At 37.7% G+C, this 20,393-nt stretch overlaps 1 protein-coding gene across 2 annotated transcripts in view; it reads right to left on the reverse strand.

The window, feature by feature from the left end:
* Nucleotides 1–20,393, reverse strand: part of Kdm4c (lysine demethylase 4C) — a 191,437-nt gene that overhangs the window by 70,773 nt on the left and 100,271 nt on the right. Inside the window, exons 11-12 of one of the 2 annotated variants that reach the window (XM_038332920.2) lie at nt 16,759–17,075; nt 11,143–11,251 (exon numbers count right to left, since the gene is read on the reverse strand). In XM_038332920.2, coding sequence (XP_038188848.1) covers nt 11,143–11,251; nt 16,759–17,075 — 426 coding nt within the window. The remainder of the gene's footprint in view (nt 1–11,142; nt 11,252–16,758; nt 17,076–20,393) is intronic. The other variant, XM_038332922.1, reaches the window with a different exon arrangement.

The following is a 20,393-nucleotide window of genomic DNA, read 5'->3' on the forward strand; positions in this document are numbered from 1 at the left end:
TGAACCCTATAAAAATAACCAACCTTTCTTATTTTTCCTCTTATATTTCTCCCCCAGAGGACTACCAAGATAAGGAGAATGACAGACTCAAATGAGGACCTGGTATAAACACTGCCATAGCTCTTGGCTGGTCCCTCCAACTCTTAACTCCTACCTATGCCCTAGGGATGAGGCAGAAGCAGACACCTAGATACTAACTCCCAGTTAACTTTTCTTCGCAATTACTTACCAGTATGATTTATTTAGCTCTGCTCTTTTATAACCTAACTGTTCTCAAGTTCTCCCTGTTCATTTAGTAGTCACAGCAGTATTGATGAGGTACAGAGATAATTTACAAGGTAATAGGCCACTCACATAAACATGACAGCCCATATGTACCTTTCATCTGAATGGTAATATAAAAACAAAGTCAGAGCAATTCATGACTTATCTCTGAAACTAGCAGTCTAGATCTTTTTCTGTCTTTTGTGGACAGAAACCTTATTTCACTAAAGTAAAAGAAATAGGATCAGAGATGTTCATAATGGGGAAGTGCATGTCTATATTGTGGAACACAGACCCAAGTCATAAAGAACATGAGCCTGGTGAGATGGCTCAGTCAGTAGAGGTGCTTGTCTCCAGGCATGATAACCATAGTTCCATCCCTGAATCCACATGATGGAAGGAGAGAACAGACTCCTACAAATTGTCTTCTGAACAGATAGACACCGTGGCATATAACTGTTCAAATATATTCACAAACACAAAACAAAGAAATAGCATGTAATGAGAGACAGAAAGAGGAAAAAAACACATAAGTAAGATAAAGCCCAGTTTATCTCCAGAAGCTCCTAAAATAATTGAGAAATAAAACTCTACTTTTTTTCAGCTTTTTAGTTTTCTTTTTAAAGTGGGCATTAAAATTATTTTTGGAATGCTTAAAAAAAGTGTGACTGTATAGCAAGGCCTGCTAAATATATACTACTTTATAAAATTAGGTACTCTTAGCTTCTTAAAGTCTATGAAAATGATATCTTTGAATAATAAAACTTTTATAAAGCATTAAAATGCCTCTTGTATATATAAAATAATACTTACTGGAGTCATAACAATTTCACAAAACTATGAATTGTTATATTGAATATATAGAACTCTATAAAGATTTCCTTCCAAAACAGGCTCTGAAAAAAACCTTGTATTTTAAACTTAGCCCGCCCGCTGTCCCTCTCCCCCTTCCATTTTAATTAATGGGACGTAACAATAATAGGACATATCATTCATCTTAATCAAAATAAATCTCATACGGATGACTCTAAAGAAGCAGTGTCTTCCAGAAACAAAAGGACTGATCCACATATGAATTCACATAGGACCCGCACAGGTTCAAATTAGTTGTGAGGGAGAAATGGACACAGGGTACCATCAAGAAGCTATCTGCAATTGATCATTGTTGACAAAGGAAAAAGTCAGTTTTACTGAGTGGAGTGTAATTGGATATATTAGTCACATACCAGGGCAATCACCTTACCCAGGAAAAGCTGGCAAACACAAAATGAATTACATCTCTGTGTACATACATGTTTGTGCAGGTTCATGCTTTTGGTTTGGTTTTGGCATTTTTATCTTACTATTTTCTCACTTGCATTGAAGACCTAACAAAAGAAACTGGGGCCCAGACAATAATGATGGAAAGGACCACACCAAAGTCCAATACTACTTAACTATATGCAGCCCTTGCCTTAAGTTTTCATGGGGAAGATGGACTTGATTTGATTTCTCTTGCCAAAGTGACCATACTGAATAAATCCCATTTTTCTGTTGATCATCATTACATGTTTCTTACATGTGTCTTAAAGAAGACAGATGTCTCACATTAGCTAGCTATGCCTACTAGAGCCCAATCCACAAGAACAGTAAAAACAAGAACGATAATTAATGTTTCAATGTGGCTCCTACTCAAACTTGTAAAGGGGGGCGGGGTTCACCTGTACGCCTGAGCAAAGACAGTATTTAGATAGGTATATGTATCTTTTTTTCTCTATTGGTTACTCTAAAATTAAAAAAAATAGAGTTGAAGAGGTATAAACAGAAATCAGTACAATGACAGTTGGGTCTTAGAAAAACTAACCTTTAACATCTTACTTAACACATGTTATTGTAGTTGGTCTGGTAGGGATAAAGATAGGAAGAATGACTTAGGCCCCTCAGTTTCGCTACCAGATTATGGGGAAAAAAATGACTCTCAAAAAGTAGGAATTCCGCTCCGGTCCCTGTGTCTCCCAAGTTTTCCCTAGTGTTCTCAGGTGTCCTGTTCCTGTTCTAAGGCCATCCACCCAAAGGGGTCAGACTCTGGCCTCCAGGCAGGTCTGAGGATTCCTGCGGAGGGGTGCTGGCTCCTTCAGATTGTGCTGCCAGGTTCGCTGTGTGGTATTCCATCCCGCCCTGCCCCCACCTTGGCCCTTTTGTCTGGGCTGCGACCCTGGGCTGCCTGGAATCCCTGATCCTGTGCCCTGACATTCCATCTGAACTGGTGAGTGAATGCGGACCCTGGGGCAACCTGCCCTGGAAGAGAGCACAGACCCCCCTACCCCCACTTCCCTCTGCAGGCTTGTGTCGGTTCCCCAGTGCCTGTGTCTCCCAAGTTTTCCTTAGTGTTCTCAGGTTCCTGCTCCTGTTCTAAGGCCATCCACCCAAAGGGGTCAGACTCTGGCCTCCAGGCAGGTCTGAGGATTCCTGCGGAGGGGTGCGGGCTCCTTCAGATTGTGCTGCCAGGTTCGCTGTGTGGTATTCCATCCCGCCCGGCCCCCACCTTGGCCCTTTTGTCTGGGCTGCGACCTTGGGCTGCCTGGAATCCCTGATCCTGTGCCCTGACATTCCATCTGAACTGGTGAGTGAATGCGGACCCCGGGGCAACCTGCCCTGGAAGAGAGCACAGACCCCCCTACCCCCACTTCCCTCTGCAGGCTTGTGTCGGTTCCCCGGTCCCTGTGTCTCCCAAGTTTTCCTTAGTGTTCTCAGGTGTCCTGCTCCTGTTCAAAGGCCATCCACCCAAAGGGGTCAGACTCTGGCCTCCAGGCAGGTCTGAGGATTCCTTTAAGGGAGTGCGGGCTTCTTCAGATTGTGACGCAAGGAATAGGTCCTCCTCTGGCACTGGGGAGATCCAACCAGTTTCAGTCACAGCAAAGATTGGTCTAGGACACCAAACGCCTCCGGGCTCCTTTTGAAGGAAGAGATGGGCAGGCGCCAATGCAGGAGCTCCTCCAACAACATGAGAGGCAATATGACATCACCACAAGCCAGACATCCCGAAACAACAAGAATTGAACACCTTACCCCAGAAGATATAGAAGAAACCGACCTTAAACAGTACTTTATGAAAATAATAGAGGACCTTAAACAGGAGGTAAAAAACTGCCATAAAGAAATGGAGATGACAAACAAAAAGGTAGACGAAATAAATAAATCGCTCAAAGATACCCAAGAAAAACAAGAAAAACAAGAAAAAGCAATCAAACAGGTAAGGGAAACAGTACAAGACCTGATAAATGAAATGGAGGTACTGAAGAAAACACAATCTGAGGGACGACTGGAAATGGAAACTCTGAGTAAACGAACAGAAACTTCAGAGACAAGTATTTCCAACCGAATACAAGAGATGGAAGAAAGAATCTCGGACTCTGAAGATACTATAGAGGAAATAAACTCACAGATTAAAGAATTAAACAAATCTAACAAATTCTTAACACAAAACATTCAGGAAATCTGGGACACCATGAAAAGACCAAACCTAAGAATAATTGGGGTAGAAGAAGGAGAAGAATTACAACTCAAAGGCCCAGAAAACATATTCAACAAAATTATAGAAGAAAACTTCCCCAACCTAAAGAAGGATGTTCCTATGAAGGTACAAGAAGCCTACAGAACACCAAATAGACTGGATCAAAAGAAAGCATCCCCACGCCATATAATAATCAAAACACAAAACATACAGAATAAAGAACAGATATTAAGAGCTGCACAGGAAAAAGGTCAAGTAACATATAAAGGGAAACCTATCAGAATTACACCTGATTTCTCAATGGAAACCATGAAAGCCAGAAGAGCTTGGATAGATGTGCTACAGACACTAAGGGAACATGGATGCAAGCCTAGACTATTATACCCAGCAAAGCTTGCATTCACCATTGATGGAGAAAACAAGATATTCCAGGACAAAAACAGATTTAAACAATACGCAGCCACAAATCCAGCCTTGCAGAAAGTAATAGAAGGAAAATCACAAACCAAGGAGTCCAACAACGCCCACAATAACTCAGGCATCTAGCGACCCTTCACCAGCACAACTAGAAGAAGGGAAACACACAAACTCTACTACTAAAAATGACTGAAGTTAACAACCACTGGTCATTAATATCACTTAATATCAATGGACTCAATTCACCTATAAAAAGGCACAGGCTGAGAGATTGGATATGAAAACAGGATTCAACATTCTGCTGTTTACAAGAAACACACCTCAACCACAAAGACAGACATCTATTCAGAGTAAAGGGTTGGGAAAAGGTTTATCAAGCAAATGGTCCTAAGAAACACGCGGGTGGGGCCATACTAATTTATAACAAAGTTGACTTCAAACTAAAATCAATCAGAAGAGATGGAAAGGGACACTTTATACTCATTACAGGCAAAATCCTTCAGAATGAAGTCTCAATCCTGAATATCTATGCCCCTAATATAAAAGCTCCCACTTAAGTAAAGGAAACACTTCTAGAACTGAAGGCAGCCATCAAACCACACACACTAATAGTAGGAGACGTCAACTCTCCTCTCTCACCAATGGACAGGTCAATCAAACAGAAACCTAACAGAGAATTGAAGGACTTAATGGAGGTAATGAACCAAATGGACTTTACAGACATTTATAGAACATTCCACCCAAATAGGAAAGAATATACTTTCTTCTCTGTGGCTCATGGAACCTTTTCGAAAATTGACCACATACTCGGTAACAAAGCAAACTTCCACAGTTACAAAAACATATTAATAACCACCTGCATCTTATCAGATCACCATGGATTAAAATTAGAATTCCACAACAATGCTACCCCCAGAAAGCCCACAAACTCATGGAAACTGAACAGTCAACTACTGACCCACACCTGGGTCAAGGAAGAAATAAAGAAAGAAATTAAAGTCTTCCTTGAATTTAATGAAAATACACAACATACTCAAAATTATGGGACACTATGAAAGCAGTGCTAAGAGGAAAGTTCATAGCACTAAGTGCCCACTTAAAAAACACAGAGAAAGCACACATTGGAGACTTAACAGCACACCTGAAAGCTCTAGAAAAGAAAGAAGCAGACACACCTAGGAGGAGTAGAAGACTGGAAATGATCAAACTGAGGGCTGAAATCAACAAAATAGAAACACAGAAAACAACCCAAAGAATAAATGAAACAAAAAGCTGGTTCTTGGAGAAAATCAACAAGATTGACAAACCCCTAGCCAAACTAATCAAACGGCAGAGAGAGAACACACAAATTAATAAGATCAGAAATGAAAAAGGGGACATAACCACAGACACAGAGGAAATTCAGAGAATCATTAGATCTTACTACAAAAGCCTGTATGTCACGAAATTGGAAAATGTAAAAGAAATGGACACTTTTTTAGATAAGTACCATATACCAAAGTTAAACCAGGACCAGGTGAACAATCTAAATAGTCCTGTTAGTCGCGAAGAATTAGGAACTGTTATCAGAAACCTCCCTACCAAAAAAAGCCCAGGACCAGATGGGTTCAATGCAGAATTCTACCAGAACTTCCAAGAAGACCTAATACCTATACTCCTTAAGGTATTTCATAATATAGAAACACAACAGTCATTGCCAAATTCCTTTTGTGAAGCTACAATTACCCTGATACCTAAACCACACAAAGACTCAACCAAGAAAGAGAATTACAGGCCAATCTCACTCATGAACATCGATGCAAAAATTCTCAATAAAATACTGGCAAACAGAATCCAAGAACACATTAGAAAAATTATCCACTATGATCAAGTAGGCTTCATCCCAGAGATGCAGGGCTGGTTCAACATACGAAAATCTATCAATGTAATCCATCATATAAATAAATTGAAGGAAAAAAAACATATGATCATCTCATTAGATGTAGAAAAAGCATTTGAAAAAATTCAACAACCCTTTATGATAAAGGTCTTGGAGAGATTAGGGATACAGGGGTCATTCCTAAATATAATAAAGGGTATTTACAGCAAGCCGACAGCTAACATCAAATTAAACAGAGAGAAACTCAAGGCCATCCCACTAAATTCAGGAACACGACAAGGCTGTCCACTCTCTCCTTATCTCTTCAATATAGTGCTTGAAGTTCTAACAATAGCAATAAGACAACATAAGGGGATCAAGAGGATTCGAATTGGAAAGGAAGAAATTAAACTTTCGTTATTTGCAAATGATATGATAGTGTACATAAGCGACCCCAAAAACTCCACCAAAGAACTCCTACAGCTGATAAACTCCTTCAGTAACGTGGCAGGCTACAAGATCAACTCCAAAAAATCAGTTGCCCTCCTATATACAAAGGATAAGGATGCAGAGAAAGAAATCAGAGAAGCGTCACCTTTCACGATAGCCACAAATAGCATAAAATATCTTGGGGTAACTCTAACCAAGGAAGTGAAAGACCTATTTGACAAGAACTTTAAGTCTTTTAAGAAAGAAATTGAAGAGGATACCAGAAAATGGAAGGATCTCCCTTGCTCTTGGATTGGGAGGATCAACATAGTAAAAATGGCAATACTACCAAAGGCAATCTATAGATTTAATGCAATCCCCTTAAAGATCCCATCAAAATTCTTCACAGATCTTGAGAGGACAATAATCAACTTTATATGGAAGAACAAGAAACGCAGGATAGCCAAAACAATCTTATACAATAAAGGAACTTCTGGAGGCATTACCATCCCTGACTTCAAACTCTATTACAGAGCTACAGTATTGAAAACAGCTTGGTATTGGCATAAAAATAGAGAAATCGACCAATGGAAATGAATAGAAGACCCAGATCTTAACCCACAAACCTATGAACACCTGATTTTTGATAAAGGAGCTAAAAGCACACAATGGAAGAAAGAGGGCATCTTCAACAAATGGTGCTGGCATAACTGGGTGTCAACCTGTAGAAAAATGAAAGTAGATCCGTGTCTATCACCATGCACAAAAATCAAGTCCAAATGGATTAAAGACCTCAATATTAATCTGAACACACTGAGCTTGATAGAGGAGAAAGTGGGAAGTACTATACAACATTTGGGCACAGGAGACTGTTTCCTACGTATAACCCCAGCAGCACAGACATTAAGGGCAACATTGAATAAATGGGACCTCCTGAAGCTGAGCAGCTTCTGTAAAGCAAACGTCACTGTCACCAAGACACAAAGGCAGCCTACTGCCTGGGAAAAGATCTTCACCAACCCTGCAACTGACAAAGGTCTGATCTCCAAAATATATAAGGAACTCAAGAGACTACACTTTCAAATGCTAATTAACCCAATTAAAAAATGGGGCGCTGAACTGAACAGAGAATTCTCAACAGAAGAAGTTCAAATGGCCAAAAGACACTTAAGGGCATGCTCAACCTCCTTAGCAATCAGGGAAATGCAAATCAAAACAACATTGAGATACCATCTTACACCTGTCAGATTGGCTAAAATCAAAAACACCAATGATAGCCTTTCCTGGAGAGGATGTGCAGTAAGGGGTACACTCATCCGTTGCTGGTGGGAATGCAAACTTGTGCAACCGCTTTGGAATGCAGTGTGGAGGTTTCTCAGGAAATTTGGGATCAACCTACCCCAGGACCCAGCAATCCCACTCTTGGGAATTTACCCAAGAGATGCCCAATGATATTACAAAAGCATTTGTTCAACTATGTTTATAGCAGCATTATTTGTAATAGCCAGAACCTGGAAACAACCTAGATGCCCTTCAGTGGAAGAATGGATCAAGAAAGTGTGGAATATATTCATATTAGAGTACTACTCGGCAGTAAAAAACAATGACATCTTGAATTTTGCATGCAAATGGATGGAAATAGAAAACACCTTCCTGAGTGAGGTAACCCAGGCCCAAAAAGATGAACATGGGATGTACTCACTCATAATTGGTTTCTAGCCATAAATAAAGGATATCAAGCCTATAATTCGTTAAAAAATCCTAGAGAAGATATATAAGAAGGTGAATCCAAAGAAAAACATTTAATTATCCTCCTGGTTATTGGAAGTAGACAAGATTGCCGGACAAAAAATGGGAATTTGGGGATGGGGTGGGATGAAGGGATGGGGGGATGGGGAGAGAAAAGTGTGAAGGGGAGGATGGGAAGAGCTTGGGGGAATAGGATGGTTGGGATATGGGAAGGGTGGATATGGGAACAAGTTATTATATATCTTAATTAAGGGAGCCATTCTAGGGTTGGCAGAGACTTGACTCTAGAGGGGTTCCCAGGTGTCCAGGAAGACGCCCCCAGCTAGTTCCTTGGGCAGCTGAGGCGAGGGTGCCAGAAATGTACAGATACTGTTGCCATACTCGTGAATATCTTGCATATCACCAAAGAACCTTCACTTGGCATTGGATGGAGAAAATGACAGAGCCCCACATAGAAGCACTGGATTGAGCTCCCACGGTCCTGATGGGGAGCAAAAGGAGGGAGATCACGAGCAAGATAGTCAGGACCGTGAGGAGTGCTTTTACCCATTGAGGCGGTGGGACAGATCTAACAGGAGACCACCAAGTCCAGTTGGAATGGGACTGATGGAACAGGGGACCAAACCGGTCTCTCTGAATGTGGCTGACGGTAGAGGAGGACTGAGAAACCAAGGACAATGGCTATGAGCATGAACTCTACAGCATGGACGGGCTCACTGTGAGCCTTGTCAGTTTGGTTGCTCACCTTTCTGGACTTAGGGGGAGCTGGGAGGACCTTGGACTTAACATAGTGAAGGGAACCCTGATGGCTCTTTGGCTTGGAGAGGGGCGGATTGGGGGTATGGGTGGAAGGGAGGGGAGGGAAGGAGGAGGAGGAGGGGAGGAGATGGAAATTTTTAATAAAAAAATGAGGAAAAAATATTCTGGAGCAGGACTTTTGGGAAAATATATAGAGAGGATCTTTCAGAAGAGAGACAACCATTATTCTGGCTAGTTGGTTTTATTATCCATTGTCTACCCCATTCTCATTTTCTCTGAGTTATTCTTTATTTTTTATATCCAAGTTCAATTTAGAAAGCCATTACCATTTCTCAATTTTTACATTTTATGGAAGGTTTTGGGAAGCTTTCTCTATATCCTTTCTTCTTTTTTGAACATGGAATGCCCTGCTCGATAGCACCTGTGTGACACAGTTTCCGTTGAGAGGCAACTGTTCTATATGACCTGACTGTACAAACCTACCTCTCCTTTTTTTAAGTTTATCCTTATTCAAATTTCTCAGACCTGCAAAAGTACTGAAAAGTATTTGGCAATTGTGAATAACCAAATGTGATATGAATGCATAAAGGGGGATGATAGGGCTAGATCATAGAGTAGGGACAGTAAGATAGGGGAGAGAATTAAGTGTTTATGTATACAGTATAATAAATTTTTACTTTGCATACTAAAAAAAATGATCATTTACCCACAGTGGACACTAAGTGATACTAAGAGAGGTAATTTCTCAGAAATTCTAATATAGGTATATTCTAATGGGAACACTGCCAAAGAGCTGGTAGGGCAGAAAATGCCTAAAATCAGCTGCATTGGTAACTGTGTATTCAAAATGAGGATTATATCTGCTTGTTCAATTCATTTAGACAATGATAATGTTTCTTCACTTCCAATGATAGAAACTACTAGATGCAAAGGAAGAAGTAAGAGTGATCAGTGATCTAAATAATTTACTTGAGGATATGGAATTTTTTCAGTATCATTTTAGATTTTTTTTTTACATCTTTAGCCACTAGGAAACATTTACAGTTTTAGAATTCAATTCTCATAAATTCCCAGAAAATGTTAATATGTGTAACCACAGCAAAAACTTCAATTACTAATGTTTCATACAAATATTTAAGCTTATACCCTTGAGACAACGTTGTTAACATAATTCACTTATAAATTTTTGCAGCCTCTTTACACTGAAATCAATGGGGTACTCTGGAAAAATTCGCAATGGATGACATAAAAATAAGCTTCTAGGAAGAAAAGCACATGAGAGAAAAAACTTTCTTTAGAAGTCTATCTAGGCCTTTTCCTGCCGAGAAGCCACATCAACAGCAAGCTGTGAAGAAAAGTATTCAAAATTCATACATATTGTGTTAGATATTAATTTTTTAAATTTGTCTTCTAGTTATAATAACTTTAACCAATAACAGTGTGTGCTAAAAGAACTAAAATGGAATAAAAAGGGAACTAATAAAGTATAGACAGTATCCATAATCCTAGCAATTAGATGGCTGAAGCAGAAGGATCAAATTTCCAGCCTGTCTAGATTGCACTACAGTAACTTATCTCAATAAAACAAAAAATTAGAACTCAACTTGATAATATTCAGAAATAACAGCTAGTATGTTTCTTATTTCTACTATTCAACTAGAATGCTTCCCTGTTATAAACAGTACTAATACTATGTTCTTTTTCTACATAAACACACACCATAAAATAAGAGACAGTTAGCAGAAAAATGATGTTGGTACTTCAAGTGAATGTTATTTAATCTAAACCAAATCCCTATAGTGTTGTTCTCTTGACTACAACCTCAAAGATAGGTGAGTTTAGATAATATCTATGAGAAAAGGAGACTATCTCATAGATGGACTGTACAAACGAACAAACAACAAAAATACTTGAAAAGATCAGTTAGAAATGTAATGAAAAAGTACTTAGTAGAAGTCTCATAGAAACATCACATAGACAGAGAACAGGGAATCAAATTAAAAAGGAAAATAAATGTTACAATGGGATATGTGACTTAAAAAGATAAGTGGTAGTTTCTTAGTGGGTTCATGAATTGAAATGATTCAGGTTAAAAATACAAACAATGCATATATGACATGATTTGAACTGATTCAACTGAAGTCATTTATTATAAAAGATGATCTACACTTACCTTCATCACTTGCTACCTGCTGCTTCACAACAGTCATTGGGGATCTGGCTGGAGGCTTACCAAGTGGATGGCGCCAACTCTTAGTAGTTTTGGGCTGTCCTTCTATTATCTAGTATAGAAAAAAGAGAAAAAAAGAGGTAGAAACCTCCATAAATAATATTTGGGTATTTTCAGTTTAATTCTTTTTCCCATTTGTCTGGTATGAGCATGTGTGTGCAGAAGAACAGGCAGATGAAAGATGTAGACGCACCACTAGCTCACTGCTTTACATTTTGAGACAGGATCTCAGTGAACCCAGAGATTATCTCTTCATTAGTTTCACTGGCTAATAAGCTCTAGTGATTCCAGTACTTCTGGCTCCAGGCACAGGGGTTACAAACTAGTGCAGCCATGGCTAACTTTTCTTCATCCTTAAATAGCAAGCACATTATTTACTGAGCTGTTTCTTCAGACTCAATAAAGATTTGTTTCAGAAAAAAATATACTTTAAAATTATATCACTGTTTAGTAATAAATCTTATACTTATTTACTCTTTAAGAACTTAGCGTTTTAAGCAATTTCGACTTACAAGCTAGGGTAGAGCTCAGTAGTAGAACACTTACCTAGCATGCACAAGGCCCTGGGTTTTCATCCACAGTACTACCAGAGAGACAGAGGGAGAGAGGCTGAGGGAGGGGGAGAGAAGGAGAGAGTGAGAGAGGAAGAGAGGGAGAGAAAGGGGAGGTAAAGGAAAAGGGGTAGCATTTTTTTTCCCAAGAGGTCAATTAATTCTCCTTCAAAAATACTGTCTTTCATGGAAGACTTAACAAAGTTAGCAAGATTTCAAATGTCCTTTAAAACTGGCCAAGTCCACCATTACACGCTCACTCATAAAATGATCAAGAACTGTGAAGTTGTATCACCTCTAGCCTTTCATATATGAATATCTGGCAAGTGATCTAGCATTTATCCTCATAGAGAGGAAAAATCAGCCAAATGAAATAAATGACTTTTTTTCTATTGGGAAATGAGCCATGGGTTCAGTAAGAAAATATCACTTTTAAATGATTCATTCCTGTTATGAAATCATTAAATTTTGAAAGATATTTTTAAGCCCCTAGGAGACACTTTCCAATTTTACTTTCAATATTTTTCGAGGATATATTTGTATTTGTGTAGAACACATGACTTAGAAAATGATCAAGTCCACTGATTAAATTATTGAAATATATTTTAAGACTACTAAGAAATAGACTATTTTTAATGCTGTCTTCATAGTATGTCTTGTCACTAAAGGATGTGAAAAGTCTCAGAGTAGGTTTAGCAAACTGGAAACAATCAACAGGTTGATCAGGTACTCTCTCAAATGACAAAGAAGCTCCTCGTAGACAACTGAAGTCCATGGTGAGGTTCAGAATGTTAGCACAGCATTAGCTCATCTGACCCATTCCTGACCTAAGGACTGTTCATTTGGCAAACATATAATTTTAACAACAAACAATAACAATGAAGAAATACAGAAAGGAGGCTCTAGCCATAAAACCAGCATAGGGGCTTGGTGATGTGAGATGCCCTTCTGTATGCTGTTAATGTGTTTTATTAAGATTAGTTAATAAAGAAGCTACTTTGGCCTGTGGCAGAGCAGAATATAGTTAGGCAGAAAATCCAAACAGATACGGGGAGGAAGATGAGAGTTTGAGGAGACATCAGAAGCCTTCAGAAGAGTAAGCTGTGAGGTACCAAGCCACAGCCTTGTGGTAAAATATAGAATGATGGAAATGGGTTAACTGAAGTTGTAACAGCTAGTTAATAATAAGCCTGTGCTAAATAGGATAAACAGTATGAAATTAATATTACACCTCTTAGTATACTTTTAAAGCAGCTTCGTGACTAGGTGGGACAAGAAATCTCCTGCTACAAACAGCACCCAACCTTTAGCAACTACAGCCACATAAAATCTGAGAGCGCTCGGGAATGGATACTAGAGGCAAAAGAACAGAGTCAAGCATGGCTTCTTGATAGCTACATTTTCTTGGGATTTGTTCTGTTTGGTAGAGAAAAGTAGAGCCACAGCTCCGTTAATAGAGGCTACCTGACTCAGTGTTAGGGGTAAAAACCAAGTGATTCTTTGAAGAGTCGCTACTTCCAAAACCTTAAATGATGTTTATGAGTAGCCAGCGGCAGGCTTCTTGGTGGTAGCATGGACCTAACATCTCTGCAGAGTTGTAACAATAAACATGGCTCCCACAAGTTCCTCCACCATGAAGCTAGACTACTAGGAAGCCAAGGAATGGGGCGGAGCAAGCTGCCAAAGCTGCTGCTTTAATTCTAGTCATTCTACCTTAACAGATTTAGAGACTCATCTGGTCAGAAAAAGATAGAGATATATAGTAAAGACAGATTCAGATAAAAAACCTCTCAAAATGTTTTACAGTGTGTTTAAAAGTAACATAGGCTTGGAAGAGAAAAGAAAAAGGATAGAGAAAGAACTTAAAAAAGAGTAATGCACAGAGTATAGATATGGTATGTTATTGTGTTGTCTTTCGATTGTTTGACTGCAGAGGAAGGAGTAACAGCTGCTAAAAGATAATTGATTATAAATCCTGCTGGATTAAACCAACCTATACATTTGAAAAATATCTTGACTTCAAAATTTAAGACGAAGATATGTTACTTTGAGAAAGACTTTCTGATTTTATTTCCACAGGATTTGGATTCACTCTGGGTTAAGAAAAATCAGTTTTGATTGAGGAAGACACCCCCTCCCAAAAAAATCTCCAAAAGAAGCACATCGCCCAGATGATCCAACGTCTCAGAGTACCTCTGTGGCAGTTTCCTCTGAGTTCTATCTACATCTAGAACACCTTCAAGGTAACTGATTGAGGTGCTCCAGCCTTACAGAATATTCCAGTCAGGATTTGACTATAATCTTAAATTTTCTCAGGGTGCTCGGAAGATTACCAGTGCCCCCAGTTAGCAGAATTAGCCTATAAAACTATGTCTATATTCCCAAAATTGGATTATGGATGTTTGTCTTTGTTTTGTTGGTTACAAGATGTTATGGGTAATGGAGATTAGATTCAGGGTTCTTGTTTAGAAAAAAAGAGCAAAATGCTGTGGGATAATGTACTTATACACTGTAAAGATTTATCGCTCATGTTGTTTTAATAAAATGCTGATTGGTCAGTAACCAGGCAAGATGTATAGGAGAGACAACCAGCTTAGGAAAATTCTCGGAAGAAGAATGGAAGTGATGCAGTAACCAGTCAGACACAGTGGAAAAAAAATGGGAATGCCTTACTGAGCAAAGGTAACAAGCCACATGGTTAAACATAGATAAAAAAGAATTATGGGTTAATTTAAGTTGTAAGAGATAGCTAATAAGCCTGGGTAACAGGCCAAACAATATGTAATTAATAATATATGCTTCTGTGTGTTTATTTGGGACTAAAAGGCTGTAGGACCAGGCGAGACAGAAACGTATTATCTACAAATGGCTCCCAACTTGGAATAAGCATAAATTACTGAATCTAAATCCTTAAACAAACAAAAAAAGCAAAGAAAAAACCTGTTAATCTCAAAATACTTTATATTGGTATGGATTTTGTTGGGTTTTTTTCTTGATACAAATTTCAGGTCCATTTTGTTATACTATTTATTTCTACTCTTGTTTAAGGTATTATGTTTATGTAGTTAATTTAAAAATGTAATGAGTAGTTAAGAAATACAAATTAATAGTCATCTCTAATAGTCCAACTTATAGTAATGTTAGGTAGGTTTTCTAGATATGCAGAGATATATTTCAAATAGGTACATGATCTTCAAACATGTCAAAGATATACATAATATGCCATTTAAAACGTTTTAATTAACTTAGACATTTCTGGACAATGAGACACATCTGTTCCTGGCAGCACCAATTACTTCAAGAGGATGATGGCCATCGAATAAGCTCCTCATGGAGTTTGCTTTCAGTGTTCTGACACTAGCCATTTGGGCAAGAAACTGCTCTTGCATGGATTGCTTGACAATAAGCTGTATAAACTGGACATATAAGTCCCACAGAAAAATGAGTGTTGAACTTGAGAAAAACACGGTGGGACAGTCCTTTAAGTCCTGCTTAATGGAAGAGTCTGCATAAATTCTGCAGGACATAGAACAAAAGTTACCGATGAATTTTGCCAAAATAGCCTGAATAGTCAGTCCTTCAGATTTCCTGCTTCACTGATAAATCAGCCAGACACTTTAGGCTTATAGGCTAAAGAGAGATGTTCCAACATTATAGAAGAACTTTGGATGACTGTCCAGGCAGCCAGGTATCTCTGTCATTTCTAGAGTTTTAGAAGTTGCTTACAATGTACTTCCTATTTACTTAGGTATTATATCCTTCTGGGTCTTTGATGGAGTTAAAGACAACAGTTATAGTTTTCTTTAAGTATAATAAAAGTAGATATGAAACTTATTTTCACAAAGATAGAAGAGATGATAGAATAATTTCTTTAGTTTTGTCAAACACAAATAACTAAATACTTTAACTATAATTTTTGTTTAATAACCATTTTACTGTATGTAGTTTACTATGATAAAGTTAAAACCTTCCTTTTGAATTAGAAAGAAAGTGGGAATGTTATGGGTTGCACTTCTTTATGCTGTGAATATGTTTTATTGTCATTGGTAATAAAGAAGCTACATTGGCATATGGCAGAGCCGGATTTAGCTAAGCAGGAAATCTGAACAGATACAAAGAGGAAGAAGGCAGGGTCAGGGAGGGGCCAGCAGCCTTTGGAGAAGCAAGATATGAGGTACCAAGTCATGAGACTTGTGGTAAAATACAGAATAACAGAAATGGGATAAATGAAATTGTAAGAGCTAGTTAACAATAAGCCTGAGTTAACAGGCCAAACACTATGTAACGAATATGAAGTCTCTGAGTGGTTATTTTAAAAGGGGCTGCAGAACCAAGCAGGATGGGAAACCTGCAGATAGAGCTTAACTTTTCTGAGAGGCAAAAGGTTTGTTTATGTGAATAAACACGATTAGAAAGGAAGCTCTAATATTCTAAATAAGAGGAATCATAGAATACAATAATCATGTGAGCCATGGTGATACAAAAAGACTGAATAAAATTGATTTTTTAATAGTTATATTGTCAGAAAGAGAGTGCCCAAGAGGCAACTTATCTCACACTGGAAAACAGGGCTGGTGAAAGGAATACTCTATATCACAATTGTCTAAATATCAATATGATTAAGATTTCAAAATAATTCCTATCATGTATTAGTATTTGTGGAAAGTTGCTAATGCATATATAAATGATCTCTCTGTATATTTGCAGTGAAGACTGTATTAGCTCCAAATTAAGATGTTGCAGTTTTAAAGTATGAAGTGAAAGAAAATTAGATCTCAACATGTGGCTAAAAGCTTTCAGTATTAATAAATCAAAATGTAAGCCAGAACTCATGGTATTTCACTGTCAAAAATGTATTCATTCCACTGATGAAATATGATTAAAGCTCATAAATGTAACTACTGTTTATTTCTGCCTTAAAGCAAAATTTCAGGGGATAATATACTGTATTCACAATGTATTATTACAACCATATATGAACAAAGTAGAAATACATACTGACATGTACCTTGGGAATTTTGAGCTCATTTCCCTCTTCACTAAGAGCTTCTGGGATTTCCCCAGGTTCAAGGTTATTTCTGTGGCCCTCTTCATCATTGCCTTCTTCCTGCGTCAATATTGTATTACTTTCTGCAAGGGAGGAAGACAACTTGGGAGACTCCGACCGTAGAATGGTAAGGAGATGTGACTCCTTGCCTGTTACCTGGCCACTAGAAAATGCCATGAAGTTGCAGTCTTCCTTGGACACAGATGGTGAAGCTATGGTAACAGCTGCGTCATCCTTTTGTATTTCATTTGTTACAGGTGAATTTACACAGCTTTTACCTGAAGAGCAAACAAAAGACTAACAATAAATGCTGCATTGCATTAATACTAAGTAAAGTGACTGAACAATAGTGATTACTTATTTTATATTTTCTTTTCTTTCATTTATCTACTTATTTATTTATTTTTGACTTTCATAACAGGTTCCCAGATCCTATAGACCAAGCCAGCCACCTGCCTTTGCCTCCAAAGTGCTGTAATTAAAAGTATGTGCCACCATACGTGGCTGATTTTATATTTTCTGACTGTCCATAAACAGGAAAAGTCATCAGTCAATGAGATCTTGGACTTCTTTTCTATTTTATGTGTATGACTGTTATGCAGGCATGTATAAGTTTTTTGCTGGCAAGAATGTAAATACACTAAATGTGTGTGTCTAGTGACCATGAAGTCCAAAAGAGAGTGTCAGATCACGTGGAATTTGAGTTATAGATGCTTGTGAGTTGCACTGTGGGTATTGGAAACAAAGCTTGGGTCCACTGTAAGAAAAACATATGCTTTTAAATGTGGAGCCATATCTTCAAGTCCAAATTAGTACTTTCAAAAAGAAAAAAACATTGACAAGACAATCAAAGATTAAAAGTACGCTGTAATTCAAATTATCATCAATGTATAGGTTATTGAAAATATTATTAAAAAGATAAACAACTCAAAATCTATGTAGCAATAAAAACTTTTCCAATAGATAATGCTAAGAACAGTTATACAAGAAACAATGAATTCAGAGAAGGTTTATAAATGGCACATATAAAGCCCAAGGAATCCAATAAAAGTTCTTTGCTACATTAATCCTTTATGGTATAATGAAAAAAATCTAGAACGCCATTGGACTTAGGCAAATGTGATTCTTTTAACTATCACATGGTTTGGAGACAATGATTTGAAATAAAGTTTTCTTGTATGAGATATGATAAAGCATTTCCTAGATGCACAAAATCCTCATCATTTCTACCTATCACAGACTAGCTCTGATACTGCAAACAAGTCTTCTACTTAAGTAGTCTTCCAGGTCTCAAAATTAATAGATCAAAATATAAAGAACTAGAAAGAAATAAGAAAATTAGGCACACTTAGTTAAAACTCTACCCGGAAGTCATAACCAAATTAATGAAACAGTGATAGAATCTATGGTGAAGTACTATAAGGAAATAGTTATGTATACTACATAATTGTGTTGTTTGCATTAACTGCAGCTCCCATTCTAACTTCTCAACTCTTTAACCTACCAACTCATTGTTTACAACTCTGTTTAGAAATTAACACCAAAGTACATAGTCTTTTAAGTTTCTATCTCTATAGGCCTGTCAGAACAGGAGAGAAACTCAAAGCGATTCCATTGAAATCATAAACAAGACAAGGCTGTCCACTCTTTCATAGCTACTCATTCTAGTACTCAAAGGTCTAGCTAGAGCATTAAGACTAAAAAAGGAGATCAAGGGGATACAAATTGAAAAAGAAAAGGTCAAACTTTCACTATTTGCTGATGATAATATATACAAGTGACGCAAAAAATTCTACCAAGGAACTCCTACAACCGATAAACACCTTCAGTAATGTAGCAGGATACAAGATTAACACAAAAACAAGTTAGTACCCTTCCTATATACAGATGATAAATGGGCTGAGAAAGGAAACAGAGAAACATCACCCCTCACAATAGCCACAGCAGCTATAATGATGATGATGATGATGATGATAATAATAATAATCTTGAAGTAACTCGAAACAAACAAGTGAGAGGCCTGTATGACAAAAACTTTTTTTTTCTTTTAAGAAAGAAATAGAAGACATCAGAAAATGGAAAGATCTCCTATGTTCTTGGATAGGTAGAATTAACATAGTAAAAATGGCAATCTTACCGAAAGCAATCTACAAGTTCAAAGCAAAGCCCATCAAAATCCCAGCAAAATTTTCACAGACCTCAAAAAACCAATATCCTACTTCATATGTTAAAACAAAAACAAAAAGCCAGTATAGCCAAAACAATCCTGTACAATAAAGGAACTTCTGGAGGCATCAACATCCCTGACTTCAAACTCTACTATGGAGCTACAATCATGAAAAAATCTTGGTATTGACATAAAAACAGGCAAGAAAACAAATTAAAATCAAATCGAAGAATCGGATATCAATTCATACACCAGAAATACCTGATTTTTGACGAAAAAAACTAAAACTTTAATTCAAGAAAGAAAGAAAGAAAGAAAGAGAGAGAGAGGGAGGGAGGGAGGGAGGGAGGGAGGGAGGGAGGAAGGAAGGAAGGAAGGAAGGAAGGAAGGAAGGAAGGAAGGAAGGAAGGAAGGAAGAAAGCATCTTCAACAATAGTGCTGGCATAACTGGATATTAACATGTAGAAGAACGCAAAAAGGTCCATAACTATCACAAGCACAAAATAAGTCCAAATGGATCAAAGACCTCAACATAAAACTCATGACACTGAAGCTCACAGAGAAGAAAGTGGGAAGTGACCTTGAATATACTGGCACAAAAGACAACTTCCTAAATAAAAAGTAAGTTACACAGACACTGAGAGCAATAATTAATAAATGGGACCTCCTGAAACTGAGAAGCTTCTATAAAGAAAAGGACATGGTGAACAAGAAAAATGGCAGCCTACAGAATGGGAAAAGAGCTTTGCCAACCCCACATCTGATAGAGGACTGATCTCCAAATACACAAAGAACACAAGAAACTAAACATCAAAAGAATAAATAATCCAATAAAAAATGGGGTACAGACCAAAACAGAGAAATTTCAATAGAGAAATCTCTAATGGCCAAAATACACTTAAGAAAATGCTAAAAAAAAAAAAAACATCCTCAGTCATCAAGGGCACGCAAATCAAAACAAAATCTTACACCTATCAGAATGGTCAAGATCAAAAACACTGATGAAAACATAGGCTGATGGTAATGTAAACTTATAAAGCCACTTTGAAAATAAGTATGGCCGTTTCTTAGAAAATAGAAATCACTCTACCTCCAAACCCAGCAATATCACTATTGGACATATACCCAAATGATGCTCAGTCATACCAGAGGGACATTTATTCAAATATGTTCACAGCAGCATTATTTTTAATAGCCAGAACCTGGAAACAATCTAGATGCCCCTCAACCGAAGAATGGATAAAGAAAATATGGTACATTCATACAATGGAGTACTACTCAGTAGTAAAAAATAATGACATCTTGAAATTTTCTGGCAAATGGATGGAACTAGAAAAAATACATCCTGAGTGAGGTAACCCAGACCCAGAAAGATATCATATGTACTCACTCATAAGTGACTTTTAAACATAAACCAAAGAATAACTAT

Source organism: Arvicola amphibius, chromosome 6 (assembly GCF_903992535.2).
Source record: "Arvicola amphibius chromosome 6, mArvAmp1.2, whole genome shotgun sequence".
NCBI classification, from domain to species: domain Eukaryota; kingdom Metazoa; phylum Chordata; class Mammalia; order Rodentia; family Cricetidae; genus Arvicola; species Arvicola amphibius.